Below are 20,842 nucleotides of genomic sequence, written 5' to 3' on the forward strand. Positions count from 1 at the left end.
CGGGCACAGGGGGTTGGCATGTGGAAGAATGAATGGGTGCCCATGCTGGACAGAGGGGAGCAGAGTGCCAGGCCCCAGGGAAGGCCCAGGCTGTGGGCAGAGACAGAGGGTGCGGTTTGTAAGCGCAGAGGGCAGAGGGGATCAAGCTGGCCTGGGGGGGCTCAGGGGGGCTGCCATGCAGAAGTCCAAGGAAGGGAGGTTTTATTTGGGTTCTCTTGGGGGTTCTCAGGTACAATGTATAGGAGGACACCCCAGTTCCCGCCTCTGCTTGGGGGCTGGGAGCTAATCCCTTCCCTCAGCCTTCTCTTGCCCTCTGGGAGTGTCCTGCAGTAGCACCCCCTGGAGTCCTGGCTCCATGCCCCCTGCCACCCCCAGAGGCAGAGGGAAGGGCCAGGTCCCACTTTTAAGCAGAGGAAGAGCCCCAGGTCTGTCCGTGTCACACACGTGATTAACGCAGAGCAACCTCCCCGGAAACATTCATAAGTTTAATCCACGCCAGTAATAAAATCGCATTACATTTCTCATAAAATAAATGTTCCCATTTATATACAGAAGACAGACTGTACAGGCCCGGCCCCAGGAGGGGTCACACAGACGGCGGCGGCGAGGGAGGACGCCCCTCCCGTCCAGGACACACGAGTGCAGACACGGCAGGGGCGGCTGGCTGGCCAGGCGGGCAGGCGGACAGACGGACACATGGGCCTGGAGGCCAGGCGCCGGGCGTTACTGCACCTGGGATTCGAAGGTGCCATTGAGCTGCCCTTCCTCATAGTCCATCTGACACAAGATCATGTTGTTCTTCAGGAAGAATTTGTCTCCCACACAAAACCTGGAAAATATAAGAGAGGGAGGGGTGGGGAAGAGAGAGAGACAGAGAGGTGAGGAGAGGAGAGGAGAAGAGAGGAGAGGAGAGGAGAGGAGAGGAGAGGAGAGGAGAGGAGAGGAGAGGAGAGGAGAGGAGAGGAGAGGAGAGGAGAGGAGAGGAGAGGAGAGGAGAGGAAGAAAGAGAGAGAGAGGAGAGACAGAGACAGAGAGACAGGAGAAGAGAAAGGAGAGAGAGGAGATGAGTGAGAGAAGAGAGAGAGGGAGAGAGACAGGAGAAGGGAGAGAGGAGAAAGAGGAGAAAGGAGGGAGGAGAGAAAGGAGAGAAGAGGGGGGAGAAGAGTGGAGAGGAGAGAGGAGAGAAGAGGGAGGGGAGAGAAGAGGGAGGGGAGAGACACGGAGAGAGAGAGGAGAGACACACACACACAGAGGCGGGGAGGGGAGCATAGAGAGTTCCAGAGGAGAACAGGCGCTGCAAATAGGCCGAGCCCAGCCCAGAGGGTGGACAAGGAGGGGAGGTGGTCCTGGGGAGCTCCATGAACTCCCCAGGGGGCATACCCCAACGTGCCAGGGCAAATGTGGCCAAGTAGCACAGTCGACCCGACCCCTAGTCAGGCCCTGTCACTGAGGGACAGGCAGACAGACAGACAAGCCTGGGCCATCACACCCAGGTCTCCAAGGTCTCCTGAGGCTGGGTGGGGCTGCCGGGGGGCTGTGGGAGTTAAACACCTGCTGTGGCCCGGGCAGGAGAGAGGAGCCGGCTGTCCTCTCTTCTCTTCCTCTGAACTGAGCTGGAGTTCCTGGATCTGTCCCAAGGGAGGTGACCCCACTACTTTCTGTGTCACCCGAAAAGGGCCCTCCTTTGGCCTCTCCCCTGCCTCCTTCTGCCTCGTTCTCCTCAAGTACTGGGGGAACCTGGGGCCGAGAGATAAGATAGCAGGTAGGGCACTTGCCTTGCACGCAGCTGACCCAGGTTCAATCCCCAGCACCCCCATATGATTCTCTGAGTCTCCCAGGAGTGATCCCTGAGTGCAGAGCTGGGAATAAGCCCTGAGCATGGCCAGGTGAGCCCCCACCCCTCACAAAAAGTATTGGAGGAGTTACGTGCTTCCCCTTAAAATCTCTCCTAAAGCCCTAAGCAGAACCCTCATTCTAGGCCTGGCCACTGCAGAGCCCAGCCTTACCACCAGGTGGCGCTGCAACTTCATCGCGCCCTTCTAGCCTGGGGCAGGCACAGCCAAAGGCCACTGCCAGAGCTGCAGGCCCTAAAGGTCCTTCTGGCTCTCTGCAAAGAAAAACTAGTGTTTGCTCCTTCCTGACTGGGTGCTCCCGAAAAAAAGGCTCCCGTTTGAGGATGGGCACCAGCCAGAAGGGCCCTGCCTCATTAAGCACCTAAAACTGTATAGGGCCAAGACCAGAAGAGGGATGGGACTGTTCTGTAAAGGGATTTAGCCTTCCAGGTCTGGGAACCCCTTCCTGTTCCATCACATGCATGCCTGTGTACATGGCACATACATGGAGCACACAGACAGAACCGCTGTACATGAACACACATGTGAACTCCCCATGTGCACATAAACTCTCCCCCCATGGACATGACGCTGAAAATGACTCTTATTCTGCTGTGTACACACACCGGCATGAATGGGCAGGGACAAGGACACACACACACACACACACACACACCCCACACGCACGCACGCACGCACGCACATGGATCACATTACCCTAGCTTATCCATCCAGCCATGCAGAAGATGCCCACCAGCAAGATGTACACATGGTACCTATGCACACACGTGGCATCAGGCTCCCAGCCAACACCTCACATGCACGTGGACATGACCCCAACACGCACAGGAAGCCATGGAACCACGACTACCTGGGCACCTCGACAGTGCTCCCGGCCTTTCTCAGCAGGCCGCGCTGGGCTGGGCACTCACCTCTGGTTGCACAGCTGGCAGGCGAAGCAGTCGAGGTGGTACACGTTGTCCCGGGCCCGCATCACCATCTCAAAGGCTGGGATCAGCTTGCTGCAGGCGGCACAGTTTCCTGTGGTCCCGAAGAGTCTGTGGGTGGAGGGGCGCAAGGGCTCAGCCAGGTCAGGGCAGGGGATGGGCAGGGGAGCTGCTCTGAGCCCAGGTCCCTGTCTCTTGGCCTCCGGGCCTCAGCAGCTGGTCCCGGGCAGGCAGGAAGGAGCACAGGAGCCCAGGAGGAAGCATCTAGACCTTCCCGAGAGATCAGGTTTCAGAGGAACAGGGACATCTGTCCAGGGAGAGGAGGGCAGGGGCCCAGGGGTTGGTCGGCACTGTTCATATCTGGGCTGGCAGGGCCTTCTCTTAAGCTCCCTCTGGGGGATCCCTCAGGCCCCTGGGGCCACTAGGAGAGCCCTGGCAGGGACCTAGGCAAGGACTCCAGACTCACAAGCCAGAATGTAGAGGCCTTTGGCTGTGTGACCTCAGGCAAGTCACCCATTCTCTCTGGCCTTGTTGAATCATAAGGGGGATGGAGCATCCTTCAGAGACTTTAGGGAAACTTTAGCTCACTGTCAGTCCACTGCTCATCCAAGGGCACCCGGTGCACTCTCACTGTTCGAAGGACTTGGCAAAGTCCTGGGGCTGGGAAGCAGCACTGAGGGAGGAGCAGACGCCCTTGCGTGCGTGAGGCTGAGTTGGATCCCCGCACGGAACCTCACAGCCTGGCTGAGCATGGCTGAGGGCCTGTGACCCGACCAGGTTCAGGTTCTTCCTTCCCCTGCTCCTCACTTTATCCTTCTCTCTCACTGAGGGAGCCAGGCCAGATGGTCCCGTTCGGGAGAATTAAACCACACCACTGAGGCCTAAAGGCAGCCCAGCGCCCCTCTGACTCCCGCGGCCCCGCTTAGCTGCTGGGTGTGGAGCCCACAACCCTTGGCTGGATGTGGCCTGCTCTGAGCTTCCTGGCCCAGCGCCCCCTCAGAGCAAGCTCCGGGAGTGTCAGGGGGCTGAGAGCTTCCGGGAGGCCCCTCTAATCCCCGATTTGTCCCGCTCACACTCCGGCACCTGTAGGTGAGCTCAGCTCCATTATTCACAGGCAGAGCTGCCTGGTGGCTCAGATTAAGGCAGACAAAGGCCGGGCCCTTAGTCTCCTGCTAAGAGGGGCCTTTCTTCTAGGCCGGCCCCATGGCTAAGGGGCTGTGGGGGGTGGGCGGCACTAGACCCTGTTCTCTGAGAAGCTCAAGGAAACCCTTCGCCACCCAGCCATGGGCCCCCGGGGCCCCTGAGTCAACCTGTAGTCTCTGCCAGACCTTGGGGAAATACCTCTTGGCTGCCAGAGGCACCCAGAAGTTTCCGGATGCCGTGCTCTGCTGACAAACCCATCGACCCCACACCTGCTCTGTCCCCTCAGCCTGGTGGCTCTGGTGACATCCTGAACCTCTGCACTGGGCCTGCCACTGAGGGGTGGGCCCAGGGGCTTCTTCCGGAACCTTCTTCCTGGGCTCCGCCCTCTTCCTTGGGCCCAGCTGAGCTCTGGGCCACAGACCCCGAGTTACCGTTCCACTGGGAAGGACTCCCAAAAAGGCAGCCGGGAGGAGTCAGGGTGCAGACAGGGAAATCGGAAGCTCCTGCATCCCGGGCTGCTTAACTCGGCCCCCCAACATGTTGAGACCCGCACAGAGGGAGCCCCACCAAGCCCTGGCCTGCCCAATCTATTAATTACTGTGATGGGCCTTCCTCCTCCTTCCCCCCCTGCCCGCCGCCCCCAGCAGCCCGTCCGCCTGCCAAATGTGGACGCTGGGCTTCAGCCAAGGCCCCACTCGCTGCTCGCTGGTGGCCTCCTTCCAGCCCTGCTGAGGTCATCCGTGGCCTGGGGGGGCGGAGGGGAGGGGAGGCGGCGCAGGGACAGGGCCCAGGTTGTGGGGGATGGTGGAAGGGGCTGGCTGAGGAGAGCAGAGTGGGAGTTTGGCTGAGGAGAGCAGAGTGGGAGTTTAGTCTTCCCCCCACTTCTCAGAGGGGAGGACTGAGGCTGGGGGTAAGGTGGGGGGTGGGGTTAAAGTTCAAGCCCGAGAGGGAACACAGCCCAGTTCCTGGAATCAGGATGTGGCTTAGCAGTAAGGCATGGGGCTCGTGTGTGTGGGAGCAGGGTTTGACTTCCAGCACCACAAGAAAGGTCAGAAGTCAAAACAAAACCAAAAACCCAAACCCCAAAACCCAAGTTTGAAAATGTGTACGATGGAGCTGGAGTGATAGTACAGTGGAGAGGGCGTTTGCCTTGCATGCGGCAGACTTGGGTTCAATCCCCAGCACCCCATAGGGTCCCCCAAGCATCGCCAGGAATAACTCCTGAGTGTAGAGCCAGGAGTAATCCCTGAGCATCGCTGGGTGTGGCCCAAAAAGCAAACAAAAACAAAAACATATAAGAGTTGAATGAATGACTGCCACTGTGCCCTGGGCACTGCTGTGTGATAGGGAAGGGGGGCACCTTCCGGAAAGGGGGGAGCTTGGTCCCCCACGGGGGAGAGGCAGGAAGGAGATGTCCCAGGCTGGAGGACCCTGGAGTGTCTTCCCCACTCTTAGAAGCCCCTCCGAGGGGTCCTCCCCTGGGCACTGGGGACAGCTGGGGAGAAGCACTAGGCAAGGCAGGTGGCGAGCGAGTGGGAGTCAGGAGTCTGTGCTGGCTAGCGCAGAGCCCAGACGGCCCACACAGGGGCCCGCTGCACAGGGAGAGACACAGTGTGTGTGTGTGTGTGGGGGGGGGGTGTCTGTGTTGTGTTTTTGTTGTGAGTGTGTGAGTGCGGGGCAGGGTCCCACCTCAGGTAGTCCCGGCGGCACAGGATGAGGTTGGCCTTGGTGTAGAGGGTGGAGCCCACCTCGCCCAGGCGGCAGTCGCAGCAGGCGCACTTGAGGCAGTCCTCGTGCCAGTACTTGTCGAGCGCCTTCAGCAGGTAGCGGTCCTTGATCTTGCGGTTGCAGCCGGCGCAGCCCTTCTGCTTGCCCTTGGGCTGGACGGAGAGCATGGGCACGCCTGCAGCGGGCACAGACAGGGCGTCTCTGCGGGTGCCGACCCCACTGCTCTCCCTGACACCCTTCTAGAGACCCTCCCTCTTCCCCTGCCCTCCGGCTCCTGCCCTTGGGGCCACATGGCCCTGCCTGTCCCCCAGCCCTGGGACAGTCCCCCTGGATGCTTTGGGCAGCATGAGGGAGCCGGCTCTGCTGCGGCCACACACCTGGGCCCCGGACCCCCAAAACTGATCCCCTTCATCTGACCGACCGTTCCCCGCCTCGCACCCCCACGCAGCGGGGATCTCACGTGGCTGCCATCCCCCTTTTCCCCTCTCCCCACTCCTTCGGCAGCCCTCAGGGCAAAATCTCATAATGGGCTTGAGGCCCACTAGGGCCTTCTGACCTCCTGCCCATTCCGAGCTTCCCTGCACTGTGTCTGCACATCGCCCCTTGAACCTGAAGCGTCAGACTCGATGCAAGTACCTCATCGCACAGATGAGATGAGAGTCTAAAGTAAGGCACTTCCAGAGCCAGGGGAGGTGCTGGCCCGGCTGAGGAGGCCTGCCCGGGGTGACCCATGACCCTGAGCACTGCCAGGGAGTCGGGAGTAGGTCCTGAGCCCCACCGGGGCCTCCAACCAAAAACAAGTGCAAAGAATCCCTGAATCTCCAGCCTTCCCCGGGGGTCCTGTCAACTCCCCGTCAGCAACAAGGCACCAAGCAGAGAGCTCAGGGCCATGTCGCCGCCACCCGTCCTGCACCCACGAAACTGGGACCCGCAGACAGGCCCCTGTCTGCACCCCACAGCAGGGCCTGAGTGAGGAGCCCTGAGTTTGGCGGGTGAAGACTTGGCTTGGGGGCCAGTGCAGCCGTGAGGCCTCTCCGTGCTCCCTGCCTGGGGGCCCTTCTGCAGAGCCACTGCAGCTGCCTCATTTCCTCGGTGCAGCTCGGAAGGTCAATTGGTCTGAGAGAGTGACGGGCGCAGCCTGACTGCGTCCTCGGGCCTGGCCGAGTCCGAGATAGCACAGTCTGGTCACAGAGCTCTGAGGAGCTGGAGGAGGCAGTGGGGGAACAGGCAGCCCTGAAAACGGGGCGCAGGGGCCTCTCACGAAGCCGCTTCCCAGGCCTGCCCTAGGGGAGCCAGCAGCCCCTTAGCTATGCTCACAAATACACCAAGAGGGCCCGGCCTCTGCACAGCCCCTCCTGGGGCTTCTCCGGGCCCACCAGGCACGGTTCTGTTTACACACTGCTCTCCCAGGCTGGGGTGGGCGTGGGTGTGAGTCCCACCTGACCCCCCTCAGCTGCAGCTCAAAGGAGGAGGCCTTGGCACCGGGAGAGTCTACTCTGCTCTATCTCCATCACAGGCCGCAATGCCAGCACCAGAGGGAACCCCAGGCATGCCCTGAAGGCACCACCCACAGTGGCCCGGACCCCCCATGCCTGCGCCCCTACCTGGGCTAGGCTGGCACCCACCCGAATCCATCTTGGGCCCTGAATGCTGCTCTCAGGTCCCGGAACACTGCTGGCCACGAGTTCCAGGACACCAGAGCCAGCCTGGAAGGAGTTCCAAGCACATGGGGCCTGAGCGTTCCCTGGAAAGGCATCGGGGGCAGGGGGCAGAAGTCTGACCCGTCTCCCTTCTCTTCTCTGGGGAGCACCCTTCTGTGTCAGCTCTCAGGAGGTGAGTCCCAGAGCCTAGAAACCCTCCTGCAGGGCCAGGCGATAGATCAGTGGGTAAAGTGGGTAAGGCGATGCCTTGTGTGCGGCGGACACTGGTTTGACCCCTGGCACCACGTACATATGGCCACCTGCTAGGAATGATCCTCGACACAGAGTCAGGAGGAAGCTGAATACAGTTGGGTGTGCACCCCCCACCTGCCACCAAAAAATAATACATAAAAGCCAAACTCTCTCTAAATGGGGTTCTGGGAGAACATCTCTAGTCTCCGGCCCCCCAGGTAGAGAAAGAGAGTCAATTTAAAGAGGGTCTGGCATTCTCTCTCGATGCCCTGCCTCCCCAGCCCCAGCCAGCCCTGCAGACACCTCTCCCGCCACCTGCCCCCCCACCCCCCCGAATCCCGCCTTCTTTCCCTGCCTGGCTGGGGGAGCTGAGCCTCGGGCCATGCACTTTCCATTAAGGAGATAGCATCCCCTTGCTGAAGTCCATTTGGGATCCATTTTAGTGTTATCTAAAAATCAAATCTACATGGTAATCCTTTTAATGTACTTCTGACTTTAGGAAAACACACACACACACACACACACACACACACAGAGCTTTGTGCTCCTCCAGAAGAGGTTTTAATACATTACCCAGTAATTACTACTCACCCATGAAAACATATTTGACAATGGAGGAGAGACACACCTGCACGCACGCACAGGCACGCGCCCAACCGCACACCTGGGCCCGCAAAGCAAAGCAGTTCATGGAGCCGGAGTGTGCTGTGCCCTGAAACCTCAGAGTGTTGCGAGGCAGTGCTGGAGGGGGGGTGCAGGCCACCTCCTCGCCTGGTCTCCCCTGGGCGGGCTGACCGTGGCAGGAGGCAGCCGCCCAGGCTGACTCATCCGGTCGCCAGACTTTCCCTCAGCTCTTTCATCTGGGGACAAGCCAGATGGCAGGGACAGGGAGGGACTGCCAGAGGTCATCCAGCAAACCCCACACCCTCCCTTCCCATCCACAGGGGTTCCTGGGCAGGGACCCCCCAGCTACCAGAGAGGTCTGCCAGACTCTACCGTTCCCCCGGGCTGCCTCTGTCCTGGATTTCTCCAAACTTCCCAAGTTCCTGGTGCTGCCTTGGCCAGCTGGTAAAGACTGACTGCAGAGTCCTCCCCTGACCTCCTCCAAGGCCCCAGTGCTCACTCCACCTAGCCCCAGCTCTCCCCGGCCAACCTGTGGCCACCACCGGCAACTCCACCTGGTGTTTGAGGCTCCTCCCACATACCAGAATATCTTGCTTTGCAACGAACCAGTCAGGTCCCCTCTGAATTTTGGGAAAATGCCCCTTTCCATCCTGCAAGTGGATCACTACTTTGTCCCAGCACCATCCTGCCCAGGACAATGTGCCTGGTCCATCCCTGTTCTCCCACCCTAGGCCCAAGAGGCTGGATCCACGGTCAGTTTGAAGCTAAGAGCAGGATCAGTCCTAAAGCTCAGAGCTTGCTCTCCAGTCTGGGAACTGTCCCAAGTAGTGGGGAGGCCTGCAGCAAATCCCTTCACCTTCCCGACTTGCATCTGCCAAGCCGGGGCTTCAGGGGTCTGGCTGTGGAGAGGAACGGTTAAGGCTATGACGGGCGTCAAGACCCAGGACAGGAACTGATAGGAACATTCACAATATACACCCCAGCACTTTCCCCTGCTGTTACGCCTGTTTTCTTTTTTCTTTAAGTTTTCCTTTTGACAATATTTCCAACTTTTTTTGTCTGCAAATAATATATTTTTATTTTTTTGAATACAGAAACATTTTAAGGTTAGCAAATCATTGCTGCTACAAACAGAATCTATTCCAAATGACATTAATATAATCTTTACCAATATCTCACAATTTTCCTATGTCAAATCTTCATATTTCTTTTTTGCACATATTTGGAGATTTTAATCCTTTTTTTAAAAAAAATTTTTATTAGTGAATCACCATGAGGTACAGTTACGAACTTACAAACTTAGTGAAATGAGTCAGAAAGAGAGGGACAGACATAGAAAGACTGCACTCATCTGTGGAATATAAAGTAACAGAATGGGAGACTAACACTCAAGAGCAGTACAGATAAAGACCAGGAGGTCTGCTCCATGGCTTGGAACTGGCTTCACATGCTGGGGGAAAAGGCAGCCCAGATAGAGAAGGGAACACCAAGTAGAGGATGTTGGGAGGACCCGTTTGGGTTGAAAGATGTGTGCCGAAAGGAGACTATAGACTGAACACGGTGGCCACTCAATAATTCTATTGCAAACCACAACACCCAAGAGGAGAGAGAACAAAAGCGGGTGCCTTGCTGCAGAGGTGGGGTGGGGTGGTGGGGGATGGATTGGGGTGGTGGGAGGGACACTGGGAACATTGGTGGAGGAGAATGGGCACTGGTGGAGGGATGGATAAACGATCATTATATTTCCAACTTTTTGACAAGTTGCCAGAAAGGAAAGTATTTCTGTACACCCTCATTCAGAGTCTCATTGCCAGCACTAAGCCAGGAAATTATCATTGATAGCAATGCTGTTCCCTAATCTATAGACCCCATCCAATATCCAGATCCCCCAACACATTTTACAGTGACACAGAATTCTGAATTGTGCATTGCATCTAGCTGTCAAATTGATTCTACTCAAATATAGACTTCCTTCGCATGCTGAAACACTTTGGGGCTCTGAAGACAGTTCAAAGGACTTGAGTATATGTTTGGCATGAGGAAACTCTGGGTTTGATCTCCAGTATCAGATGGTAACCTGAGCACTATCAGGAATGACTCCAAAAGGAAAAAGTAAACAAAGACATTGGTACTTTTGAGGACGAGCAGGTTCTTAAAAAGCACCAATTTTTGAAATCATGTGAACTCGCTCATTATTTTACAGAAGACATTATTTTACAGAAGAACTTTCAGCTTGATTTATTTGACACCTTGAACCTGATTGTTTTATTTTATTGCTTTATTTAATCATCATGAGATGATAAGGTTATCCATGATTGGGTTTTAGGCATACAATGCTCATCCTTGATCCCAGTGTCCACTACCCTCCACCAATACCCCGTAAATTCCTGTTGCCTACCACCCACCAGTTGGATTCTACAAGAGGCTCTTTTAAAATATATGAAAGTTTTTGGCTGTGATTTACAGTAATGTTGCCACTAGGATTTCATACAAAGCATTTGGCCACCTTCCAGCACCACCCCTGGCCCCTCCCGGTTGAACGCTTCCCTACACCTTAGATGTTGCTCTCTCCCTATCCTATCCTTCAGCACCCTCCAGTGGCATGTATGATGTTTAGCTCCTTTGTGCCTCAGTTTCCCTAGTTGTAAAACGAGCATAAAAATAGTATTCCTGCCAGATCAGGAAGACAGTAACAGGGATTAGGCACCCACCTTGCTAGTTCAAATGGTCCCCAGAGCACCACCAGGAGGAGTGATCCCTGAGCACAGAGTCATGAGGAATTTCGTTTTCTTTTTAGGTCACAAAAAAAAGAAAATGCACAGGGGTTACTCCTGGCTCTGCACTCAGGAATTACTTCTGGCGGTGGTTGGGGGACCATATGGAATGCTGGGAATCGAACCTGGATCAGCTGCATACAAAGAAAACACGTTACCCACTGTGCTATCGCTTCAGCCCCACCAGGAGGAAATCTTGAGGGAAGCCAAGTGTGGCCTAAACTCCTCCTCATCCCCCAACAATAAAGAAAAGAATATAGAGCTTGTGCCCTAAAACTACCACATGAAGTAGAGGAGCTGGACAACGTGAAGCTGAACTCAGTAAAAGTGTTTAGCACTGAGAGGACTCAGCCAAGTTAGCCCTGATGAGCGTCAACCCCGTCCAGCTCACAGGAGCAGGTGCCCTGTGTCCCCACTCCGTCTCAAATCTCTACTCTGGGCATTTATTCTGAGGACAGACAGACGTGAATGTGCCACAGTGGTTAGAGTCACACAGGCATTGGCCAGAGTCCATCAGTAGCCAAAGGGCAGTGCAGTGGTGGCGGCCAATGAAAGCCACTCGGCTGTCACTCTGTCCCACGGGCTGCCTCCGGGACCCATCAGATCCCAAAGGGGGAGCAGCCCAGCTGCTCTGACAGCATCCAGATACCCCCTGAGTGTTTCCACCACTCCCACACCAGCACCCACACAGCACCATGCTCACTTCTGGCTGTTCTGGGGCTCCCCTCCTGCACTGGAGCCGTCCATATCCTCCCCCGGGTCAGGCGGGGATCCTGGCCTGGCCTTTCCCAGGGCGAGCAGCATTGAGCGGGAGATCAAGCTGACCGAGCACTCAGCAGTGCTCCCCAGGCCTTAGGAGGTGAGGGACTGCCAGCATTCCCATGTGAAAAAAGGGAAACTGAGGGGCAAGAAAGGGCCTGAGCAGCCTGGGCCTGTCTGCAGGGTGGGGCGCTGGAGTCAGCTGTGGTAGAGAGGCAGGCCGCACGCCAACAGCCTTGCAGGTGAGTAGGAGAACGGCAGAGCGCAACAGAATGCAGGAGCCCGGCAGGGGCCAGCACACACGGGCACACACCAGAGTCACGTGCAGCCACACGGGTGCTGGAGAGGCAGCCGGGCGGCGACCCTGCTCCCTGCGATGGTTCAGTCGAACTCCCAGCCCAGAACACACACAGTCTGACAGTGCTCCACAAGCTGCATGTGAAGACAGGCCTTTGCATCTGCGCACACACCTGTGTGAGCAATCACACGTGTGTTTGCTGTTTCTTAAAAAAAGAAAGAAAGAAAGAAAAAAATCATGTCCTTGGTGTTAGAGTTACAGTACAGCAGCTAAGGTGCTGGTCTTACAATCTCCAGCACCACATATGGCCCCCCCCCGAAGTCAATCCTGAGCATAGAGCCAGGAAAAGCCCCTGAGCGTTGCTGGGTATAGCCCAAAAAAGAAAAACAAATAATGAAATAAAATAAAAATGATGCCCTGGGTTTGGCCTCTGGCACCATATGGTTCACTAAGCATAACTAGGAACAATCCTGGAATGCAGAGCCAGAAATAGCTCCTAGCTACCACCCCCTCACCTCCACCACTCACACACACACACACACACACACACAATTTCCAAAATGGATACTAGCTTAAAATCAAGTTTGAATATGGACAAAAATCCCTGAAGAAGAGGTTTCTTTCTATTCTGTTCTCAATACTACACATTTCCTTGGGGCCAGAACGGAGTGCCAGTACAGTGAGTAGATCGTTTGCTTACAGGCAATCAACCGGGGTTCAGTCCCTTGCACCCCATAAAGCCCCTTGATCCCACCAGGAGTGATCCCTCAGCTCAGAGTCAGGTGTAAGCGCTGAGCAGAACTAGGTGTGGCCCTCAACCAAATTCCTGTTCATTTTCCAGGGAATGGAAAATTGTCTCTGGCAGATCCTAGTGTCATTCCCACCCACTTGAACTGCTGGGGTGGTGGTGTGGTGGGGGGTGTCTGTGGCCGCCTGGGGTTTCTGTCCCCTGAGAGGTCCAGAACCCGGCTGAGACCCGCAGAGGAGCCCAGGCAGCTTCAGCGGCTGGCGGCCCCACCTGGGCATCAATTCCATTTAATAGGGAAATTTGAAAGTGTAATCTAATTCTGCAGAATCTCTTGCAATCTCGTTTTCTCAGAAGTAACTTCATTTCGCACGGACACATCCAGCCTTGTGAGAAGGCCTCCATTTCACACCAGTTTTATCTCCACAATTTCTCGTCTCACTGCACTCCTATCCCAGGGCCTTGCCATGCAGCCGGCGAAGTCTGAACTAATAGCATTTCCTACTCATTTGGAATCAAAAGCCAATGAGAACAACTGTTGAAACGCGTGGTTAAGGCCACCTCGAGTGCACTCATTAGGGTCCCCTTGGTGCCCCCATTGCAGGTGGCCAGTTTATGGGGTTAGATGAGGGGGCAGGGAAGCGTCCAATGGTCTCCAGCTCTCCTGTGTGGGACAGGCAGGGAGAGGGAGGCCGGGCTGGGGGTCAGCGCCATACTGAGACTGGCACCTAACTCTAACCCTCAGGGACTCTGGGGTGGAAGCTTTGACCTGCAGACAGGCAGCCCCAGTTCTCCCTCCACTCCTCACCTGCTAAATGTGGAAAGCGTGAAGGATGGTTCTGAGGACTGAATGACGTGAAATACCAACAACAGTGTTGGATGGTAATTAAGCAAATCCGCACAGGACCTTTCTATGTGATTATAAAGAGGATCGATCCCGCACGAATGGAGGACAACAAATTTTTCCTTCCAGTCCTTAGACCCTCCCTCTAAAGTCCCTAGATCAAATAGTTTGATCCTCTCATAGATCAGCATGGGAGATGTTTGTGTATTTTATGGCCCAACCATTCGATTCCTAGTTAGATGTCCAAATAAGAAGTAAGAGCTTGAGTTCACGAAGGAAGGTTTGTGGGGAGATTCACAGCCATTTTCTTCAAAATAGCTCCCACAGGGCCCAAGAGATAGGACAGCACATAGTACATGCAAGGCACTTACTTACCTTGCATGGGTCAGGAGTAAGTCCTGAGTGCCACTGGGTGTGACCCCAAAACAACAAAATAGCTCCCACAACACCAAGTTCATTCGCAGTAAGATGGATGAGAAATTCTGGCCTTCTCACACAATGGAATAATACAGAGCAAGGAAAATAAAGGTATTATTGCATGTACAACAACACAGCAAAAGCAAAGAGCATGATGCTAAATATAAGAAGCCAGGTGCCAAAAGACACACAGGACACCATTCTATTTGTATGTCCCCCCAGCCAGGCATGACCAACGGGTGGCAAAGCTGTCAGGAGAACGAGGTGCACCGTCAAAAGCAGGGAGTCTAGGCAGACCTGCATCTCTGGGTGGGGTCTGTTCAGGGACATTGTCATATAAAGATTCACTGAACTTGGACTGAAGGCCTAGGACAAGGGTCAAGGTGTGTGCCCCAGTACCACATGACTCACTGAGCACCGTGGGGGGTGACCTGGCATTGCAGAGCCCTCTCATCAGCACATCCTCAAACCCTGGCACTGAACCCCCGGCTTTGATTGCTCAAGCAGCACTGGGAGGAGCCCGCCTTGGGAGCCCTCCCACCCATACCCCAAATCCCTGAGCTGAACATTTGAGACTCACAGGTCACCACCCTACATGTATGATTTCAAAGCAAGTCTAGATTGCCACCCTCCGCACCCCTCCACCCTGTCCCAAAGCCTCCAATTCAGGACTTCGACCACCACTGACCCTGCACTCCATGGGTGCTCCTGGAGACTGGAAGATTCTCGGGGACTACGCGTCCCCCACTTAACAGGTGAGGAAATGGACCCTGAGAGGCTCACCCCTCCCCCCCCGCATCCAGCTGTGGTGGGCAGGGCAGGGTGGGAGCCCCAGCCTGGCCCCTTTGGCACATCCTGATCAAGGCTCACTGGACAGGTGGCTTCTCTGGGGTCACCAGGTACTAGATGACCACTCGCCGCTGGGGTGCTGGACTGCGGGGGAACCAGCTGTTTCTGCTCACCTATTGGTCCTTCAAAGGCAGCAGCTACTCAGGGGTCTTGAAAGGGCTTGTAGGTGGGCCAGAGATGGAGGACTCAGGGGGCACAGGGTCGGGTGGGGAGGGGAGCAGCAGCCTTGCAGAGCAGATCAGAGCAGAGAGGTTCGCCTTGTCACCTGGAGCCTGAGGGGCAAAGAATTCTTGAACTGGCATAGGCCCTTTGAAGGGGAGTTGAGGGGGCAGATGGAACATTCCAGACTCAGGCACAATAGTGTACAGGGGAGCCTCACAAATAGCTGGGCACCTGTGTGAAGGAGGGGGCCATGGGTAGAGGCCCAGCTCAGAACAAGGGTTGGAAGTTGGTTCAGCCACACTCTCCTTCCCTAAACCACCAATTCTCCTGGTCTCTGCCACCACCATGGCAGAGGAGGCCAAGGCCAAGGCCAGATGCGCTGCCCAGCTGTGACCCCCAGACACTAGCAGTTCAACCACCTGACAACACCCTTGCTGAAGGCCTCACGTCCACTCTCATTCTCATCACAGCCCTACACGGGGCATGCAAGGGGTTGGGGGAGAGCCGGCAGGAGCAAGAGACATTGGAGCAGGTACAAAGGGAACCACCCATGAGTTCAAGGGGTGATGGGGAGGGGGGACATGGAAATTAGCCAAGACCACGCATGTCACACATATATGTCCCGGAAAATCCTAGCGAGCTGTGGTGAGCTGTGGTGTGTCTCCATGATACGGGCCTCCTCCGAGGCTCGAGGGTCCCTGGGTACCACTGGTCCAGAATAGGAGCCTAGATCCCCACCCAAACCCAGCCCCTGTATTCCAGTCCCCTCACAGTGTAGGAACCAGCATTTACCAGGCACTCAGCAGCACTCTCACACTTTCCATCACCCTCACCTCCTCTTCCCTGCTGATTCCTGCTTCCAGGACCCCTGCTTCTTTTTCCCAAGCCTCTGCCATGTCTCACCATCCTATCAGCATCACCTCCCACCAGCTTTCTCTGTTCTCGTATCTCCAAACCACTCTCATGCCACCACTGGGAAAATCTTTCCAAACAAAGTAGGTGAGGTGCTTGCCCCGCTGAAAATGCACCTCTAACTCCCAGCGGACAGTGGAGAACATCCATGCTCTTTGTCAAGTCTGCGACATTCTCTCAGACCCGGAGCCCTGCAGGTCCTTCCATCCTGCTGCCTCAGGGCTTTTTCACAGTCTGTCCCTGCTCCCAGAACACCCTTCCCTGCCTCTTCAAGTGTCAGGCTCTTTCTTGACCTCAGGGCTCGAGCTGAAATGTCATCTTTTCAGCGCGGTCTTCCTGTACTGTCGTATGTTTGGACTGGAAAGACTCCCCGGTCGTTTCTTTCTGAGTTTCTCATCATACTGTGTCATTGCTTTACTTCTGTCATTTTACTTAACAATACAACTGGTCTCTCCCTCGAGCTTTAGCCCCAAGTAGCCTCAATGGGGACCTAATTCACACTCGTGTCCTCAGCTTTGAACTGCATGGCAGGCATTTTTGAACCATCGATGAGTTGATGAAGGAAGAGATGGGATCTACTCAGATATCACAGGTGAGAACAAGTCTGCACAAGCAGCTTCCCCCAAGAGGTGCAGCCCCAGGCCCGGAGCCCCTCCACCCCCAGAGAGTGGCCCCTAATGCACAGCTCTGAGGTGCCCTGACACAGTGGGGGCTTTTTGTTTGAGTGGGGGGACAGGAGTCACACTCAGTGGTGCTCAGAGCTTGTCCCTGGCAGTGCTTAGGGGACCATACATGGTGCTGGAGATTGAACCTGGGCCAATCACATGCAAGGTAAGCCTTCTAGTCCCTGCATGATCTCTTGGGCCCCACAATGGGGTTTTCTGAGAGCTCCCGAGGGCTGCCGAGAAGAAAGGAGAGCTCTTGTGCAAATATGAGCCCTTTGCGCCTGAAGAGGTGGCAATCCTATCCTTCAGCTCCTGCCGACCTGGGAGGATAAAACCTCCCTAGCATAGAAACACTCCACACCACACTTCAGGAGGGCAGAAGGAAGGCCCCAGAGTCCAGGCCTCTGCTGAGCCCCAGTGACTTCGTCCTGCCCTGTGCAGCAGCTCTGCTCTGTGCACCCTCCCCACCCCCGGCACAGACACAGCCCCCCAACTCCCCACCAGAGGATCCTCTTGGCTGACAGCCATGGGCATCCTTGCCCTTGCAACCTCTGCTTGCTCTGAGCCTCTGGGGATCAATGCATGTATGAGGGGGGTGGGGAATGGATGCGCCTGGCGTTTGCCATAGGAAACCCCCAGAACCATAAGTCTCTCTCTCTCTCTCTCTCTCTCTCTCTCTCTCTCTCTCTCTCTGCCTCCTCCATCAAGCTGGGCTGTTGGAGCTCAACTGTGGAAACCACTGAAGAAGCATCTGGAAGCTGCATTCCCCAGACAGCAACTTGGCTGCTCCCTGGGTCCCTGCAAAGCCATGTCACCCATTGTCACCCATTGAAGGCAACAGGGCTCCCTAGAGGCCTACAATCTCCACAGAGGAGGAGGAGGAAAGAGGAGGAAGGAGGAGGGGGAGGAGGAGGAGGACACCCACTCCCAGACGAGTCTCAATTTCACAGCATCAGGGACGTGAGCACCAACGCGCTGAACCAGAAAACGAGAGTCTGGCAGGAGCGGCAGACGCGCCGTGAGCGCCGGGGGATCGGAGATTAGGGCCCTTCAAAATCAATTTTGAATTCAAACTTTCAAATGTGTTCTCCAGACGCAAGGAGGGGACCCTCCAGGCAGGCTCAGCAGTAGCCAGCACTTGGTCGGGCGCCCTCCTTGAAACCACCAGTGTCCGTCTGTGAGCCCCTGGGCTGTATGAGGGAAGGGAGGGCCCCTCGGGCACCCCGTCCCCCAGAGCAGCAGGGACAGGCGCTTCTCTGCCGCCTGATGACACAGACACGTCCGCAGATGCCAGTGGTGGCTGTCTTGAGGCTTCTATTGAGTCCTTGGGGGCTGCCCCAGTTCCCCTTTGCAGACCTGGCAGAGAGGCACTGAAAGAAGCACCCAGGTGTCCACTTGGGGCTCCCTCTCACCCCAAAACCCAGCTAAAGAGGCTCCTAGGATACCAACGGACGAAGCAATTTAGAACTGGAGCTTTGAGCCCGGGCGTGGCTCAAACAGCAGGTCGGCTTGTTACAGAGTAAGAGCCGGGTCAGGCGCTGTGATGAGGCCAGAGATGCAGGGGACAGCGTGTCGCATCTGAGCACCCCAACCAAGCCTCGGAGGAAGCTGAGACTGGAGCTGTCAGAGAGAGCTGGCGGCAGCTCCCCAACTCCCCCCACCATCCCCCACCTCTGCTCCCCCCCCCGCCCTCCGCGCTCAGCCACACGGATTCCCCCACCCCCAGCAAACATTCAGTCCAGCTTGAATTCTTGATTTCCTTTGGGCGGACAGGGGAAGAACTGGTCCATGACTAGCCTCTAGCCCCCAGGCCACAATGCAACTTTAACTATAATCCCGAGACACGAATATAAGTGGTGACCAGAACCATGTGTTTGTTTGGTGGTTCTGGGGCCACACCCACGGTGCACGCCAAGGCACGTGTGTAACGCCGGCACTCTCGCTAGCTCCAGCTCTGAACCACTCTTAAGCTGAGAGGAAACAGAAGGGGTGGTTGAGGCCAGGGCCGAGAAGCCTCATGGGGAGCCTCTTCTGGAAGGAAGGGTGGGGGTGACCGAGCCACAGAGGGGCCAGGGCTGCCCCAAGCTTCCCGGACCCTCACTGGGGAGTGGGCCGCCAGCTCGGCAAGGAAATTACAACCCGGGCCTGGGTAATGCTCCTTTTAGTTACAGCATAAACTGCAGCAATAAAGCGTACCTGGGGAATGTTTAGAGAAAGCACTAATGATTTCTTCCCCAGTGGTTAATAAATTCACTTCCAGATCAATTTGTTCGCGATAGAGCCCGGCGAGCGGAACCCGCGTGGCGGGCACAGCCGAGTGTGTCTTTTTCAGTATAAATGATTTATTACGATGATTAGCGGCACATAAACAATTTAAAATACAACGCTAATTAGTTTGGGGAAGAGAGGAGGGGAAAAGCCAGCCTGCCTCTCTCCCCGTTATGTTCTACTTCCCTAAGTGTGTACTTTTTAATTAAATCCAAATGTCACAATAAATTCAAAGTGTTTTATTACCACTCGGGCTAACTAAGGCAGCCATGCAAGCCCCCCTCTCAGGCATCTGCTGGCTGGGCTGGGGGTGAGGGTGGGGGCGGGGAGGGAGTACCAGCAGGGCCTGTTCACAAGACTGCCTGGAGATGGGGGATCCCTGGAAACAAATCCCAAATTCTGGCACCCTGGCTGGAGAACACGGAGCTTGCCCAGGAGGGGGTCCTGATTCTGCCTTCCTGGCCAGCCCAAGTCCAAGCTCCTCCATCAAACTGGCTGGCCAGCCCCTTTCCTAGGGATACCCACACCCCTCCTACCTCCTGTCTACCTGCCATTGTGCTTAGTACTTCCTGTACATGTCAGCAAGTTCTGATACTAGGGCTATAAAGAATTTACCATCTTATGGATGGGGCAATTGAGGCACAAAGAGATAGAATGACTTAATCCAGAGTCACACGGCGAGACATGGAATTTTGTGAAGTCCTTATTCTATAGTACTATTTTGTCTCAAAGTCACCTCTGGTTATGTCTGGGCCTTGATTCCAAGCACGTAGGGTGGGGCCTAGAGCACCAGACCTCTTCTGGATAGAAACCCCGTCTTGTCCAGAGGTGTGTTTGAGGCCGGAACTTTGGTCAGGGGTCTGGACTCCGGTGAGTCTGGATTCAAGTTTAGATTCTGTCACCGGCCTAAAGTGTAAAGTTAGTTGCGCCTTTCAGCTTTCTGGATGTTGGTTCCTCATCAGCAAAACTAGACGGCTGACCCTGACCTCCTGGGACTAGGGAGCGCATGCAGTTAACCTGGGAACTTCCTTTGCTCTCCTTGGCATTTGCCCGTGCAAGTAGTGGTTACTAACAAAGGCCTGTGAAAAGAGCCTGGTCCTCTAACACCTCATCTCATGGAATGGAAAACCAAAGCAAAGAGCCAGAGAGACAATACAGCGGGTAGGGCGTGTGCCTTGCGTGTGTCCAACTCAGATTCAATCCCTGGCACCCCATACAATGCAGGAGGGATTTCTGAGCACTGCCAGCTATGAGAAAGAAAAGAGAGAGAGAAAGATAGAGAGAGAGACAGAGAGAAAGAGAAAGAGAGGAGAGAGAGGGGTCAGGGAGGAAGGAAGGGAGGGAAGAAAGTAAGACAGAAAGAGAGAAATAGAGAGAGGGGAAGGAGGGAAGAAGGAACGAAAAAAGGAAAGAATTGTAGCACCTTAGCATTGTCATCCCGTTTTTCATAGATTTGCTTGAGCGGGCACCAGTAACATCTCCATTGTGAGACTTGTTATTGTTTTTGGCATACTGAATATGCCACGGCTAGCTTGCCAGGCTCTGCTGTGCGGGCAGGATACTCTCAGTAGCTTACTGGGCTCTCCAAGAGGGGTGGAGGAAAGGAAAGAAAGGAAAAAGGAAATCTAAAATCAAACTCGGTGGGGTCAAGGACTTACTTAAGGTCCCACCAAGCCTCAGAAGCCCAGCAGAGACCTCACTGTAGGCAGTCTCCTTCCCCAAAGCTCAACCAAGGACAGTTTCTCTCCTAAATGCTCTTAAATGTTTACTTGAAATAAAAATGAATAGACCTAAGCAGAATTACTAACTAGACCACTGACTGCAGTCCAAAGTATGCACCTAAGAAAAACAGAAATTCCAGTCACATTAAAATGCCTAGATATGATTGTGCATGACACCATTCTCAAGGGCTAAAAGGCAGAAATAATCTCAAAGCCCATTAACTAACCAATGGATAAAGAAAATGAACCAGGGCACAGGTAT

The 20,842-nt window shown here is 55.2% G+C and overlaps 1 protein-coding gene across 2 annotated transcripts in view; it reads right to left on the reverse strand.

The window, feature by feature from the left end:
- Positions 1–471: 471 nt before the first annotated feature.
- Positions 472–20,842, reverse strand: part of LMO1 (LIM domain only 1) — a 42,770-nt gene continuing 22,399 nt past the window's right edge. For both annotated transcript variants that reach the window (XM_055142261.1, XM_055142260.1), the window contains 3 exons: positions 5,612–5,825; positions 2,765–2,890; positions 472–829 (listed from right to left, as the gene is read on the reverse strand). In XM_055142261.1, the coding sequence (XP_054998236.1) occupies positions 724–829; positions 2,765–2,890; positions 5,612–5,825 (446 nt within the window). In that variant the 3' untranslated portion in view covers positions 472–723. The remainder of the gene's footprint in view (positions 830–2,764; positions 2,891–5,611; positions 5,826–20,842) is intronic.

The sequence above is a fragment of the Sorex araneus genome, chromosome 6, assembly GCF_027595985.1.
Source record: "Sorex araneus isolate mSorAra2 chromosome 6, mSorAra2.pri, whole genome shotgun sequence".
Classification (NCBI taxonomy): domain Eukaryota; kingdom Metazoa; phylum Chordata; class Mammalia; order Eulipotyphla; family Soricidae; genus Sorex; species Sorex araneus.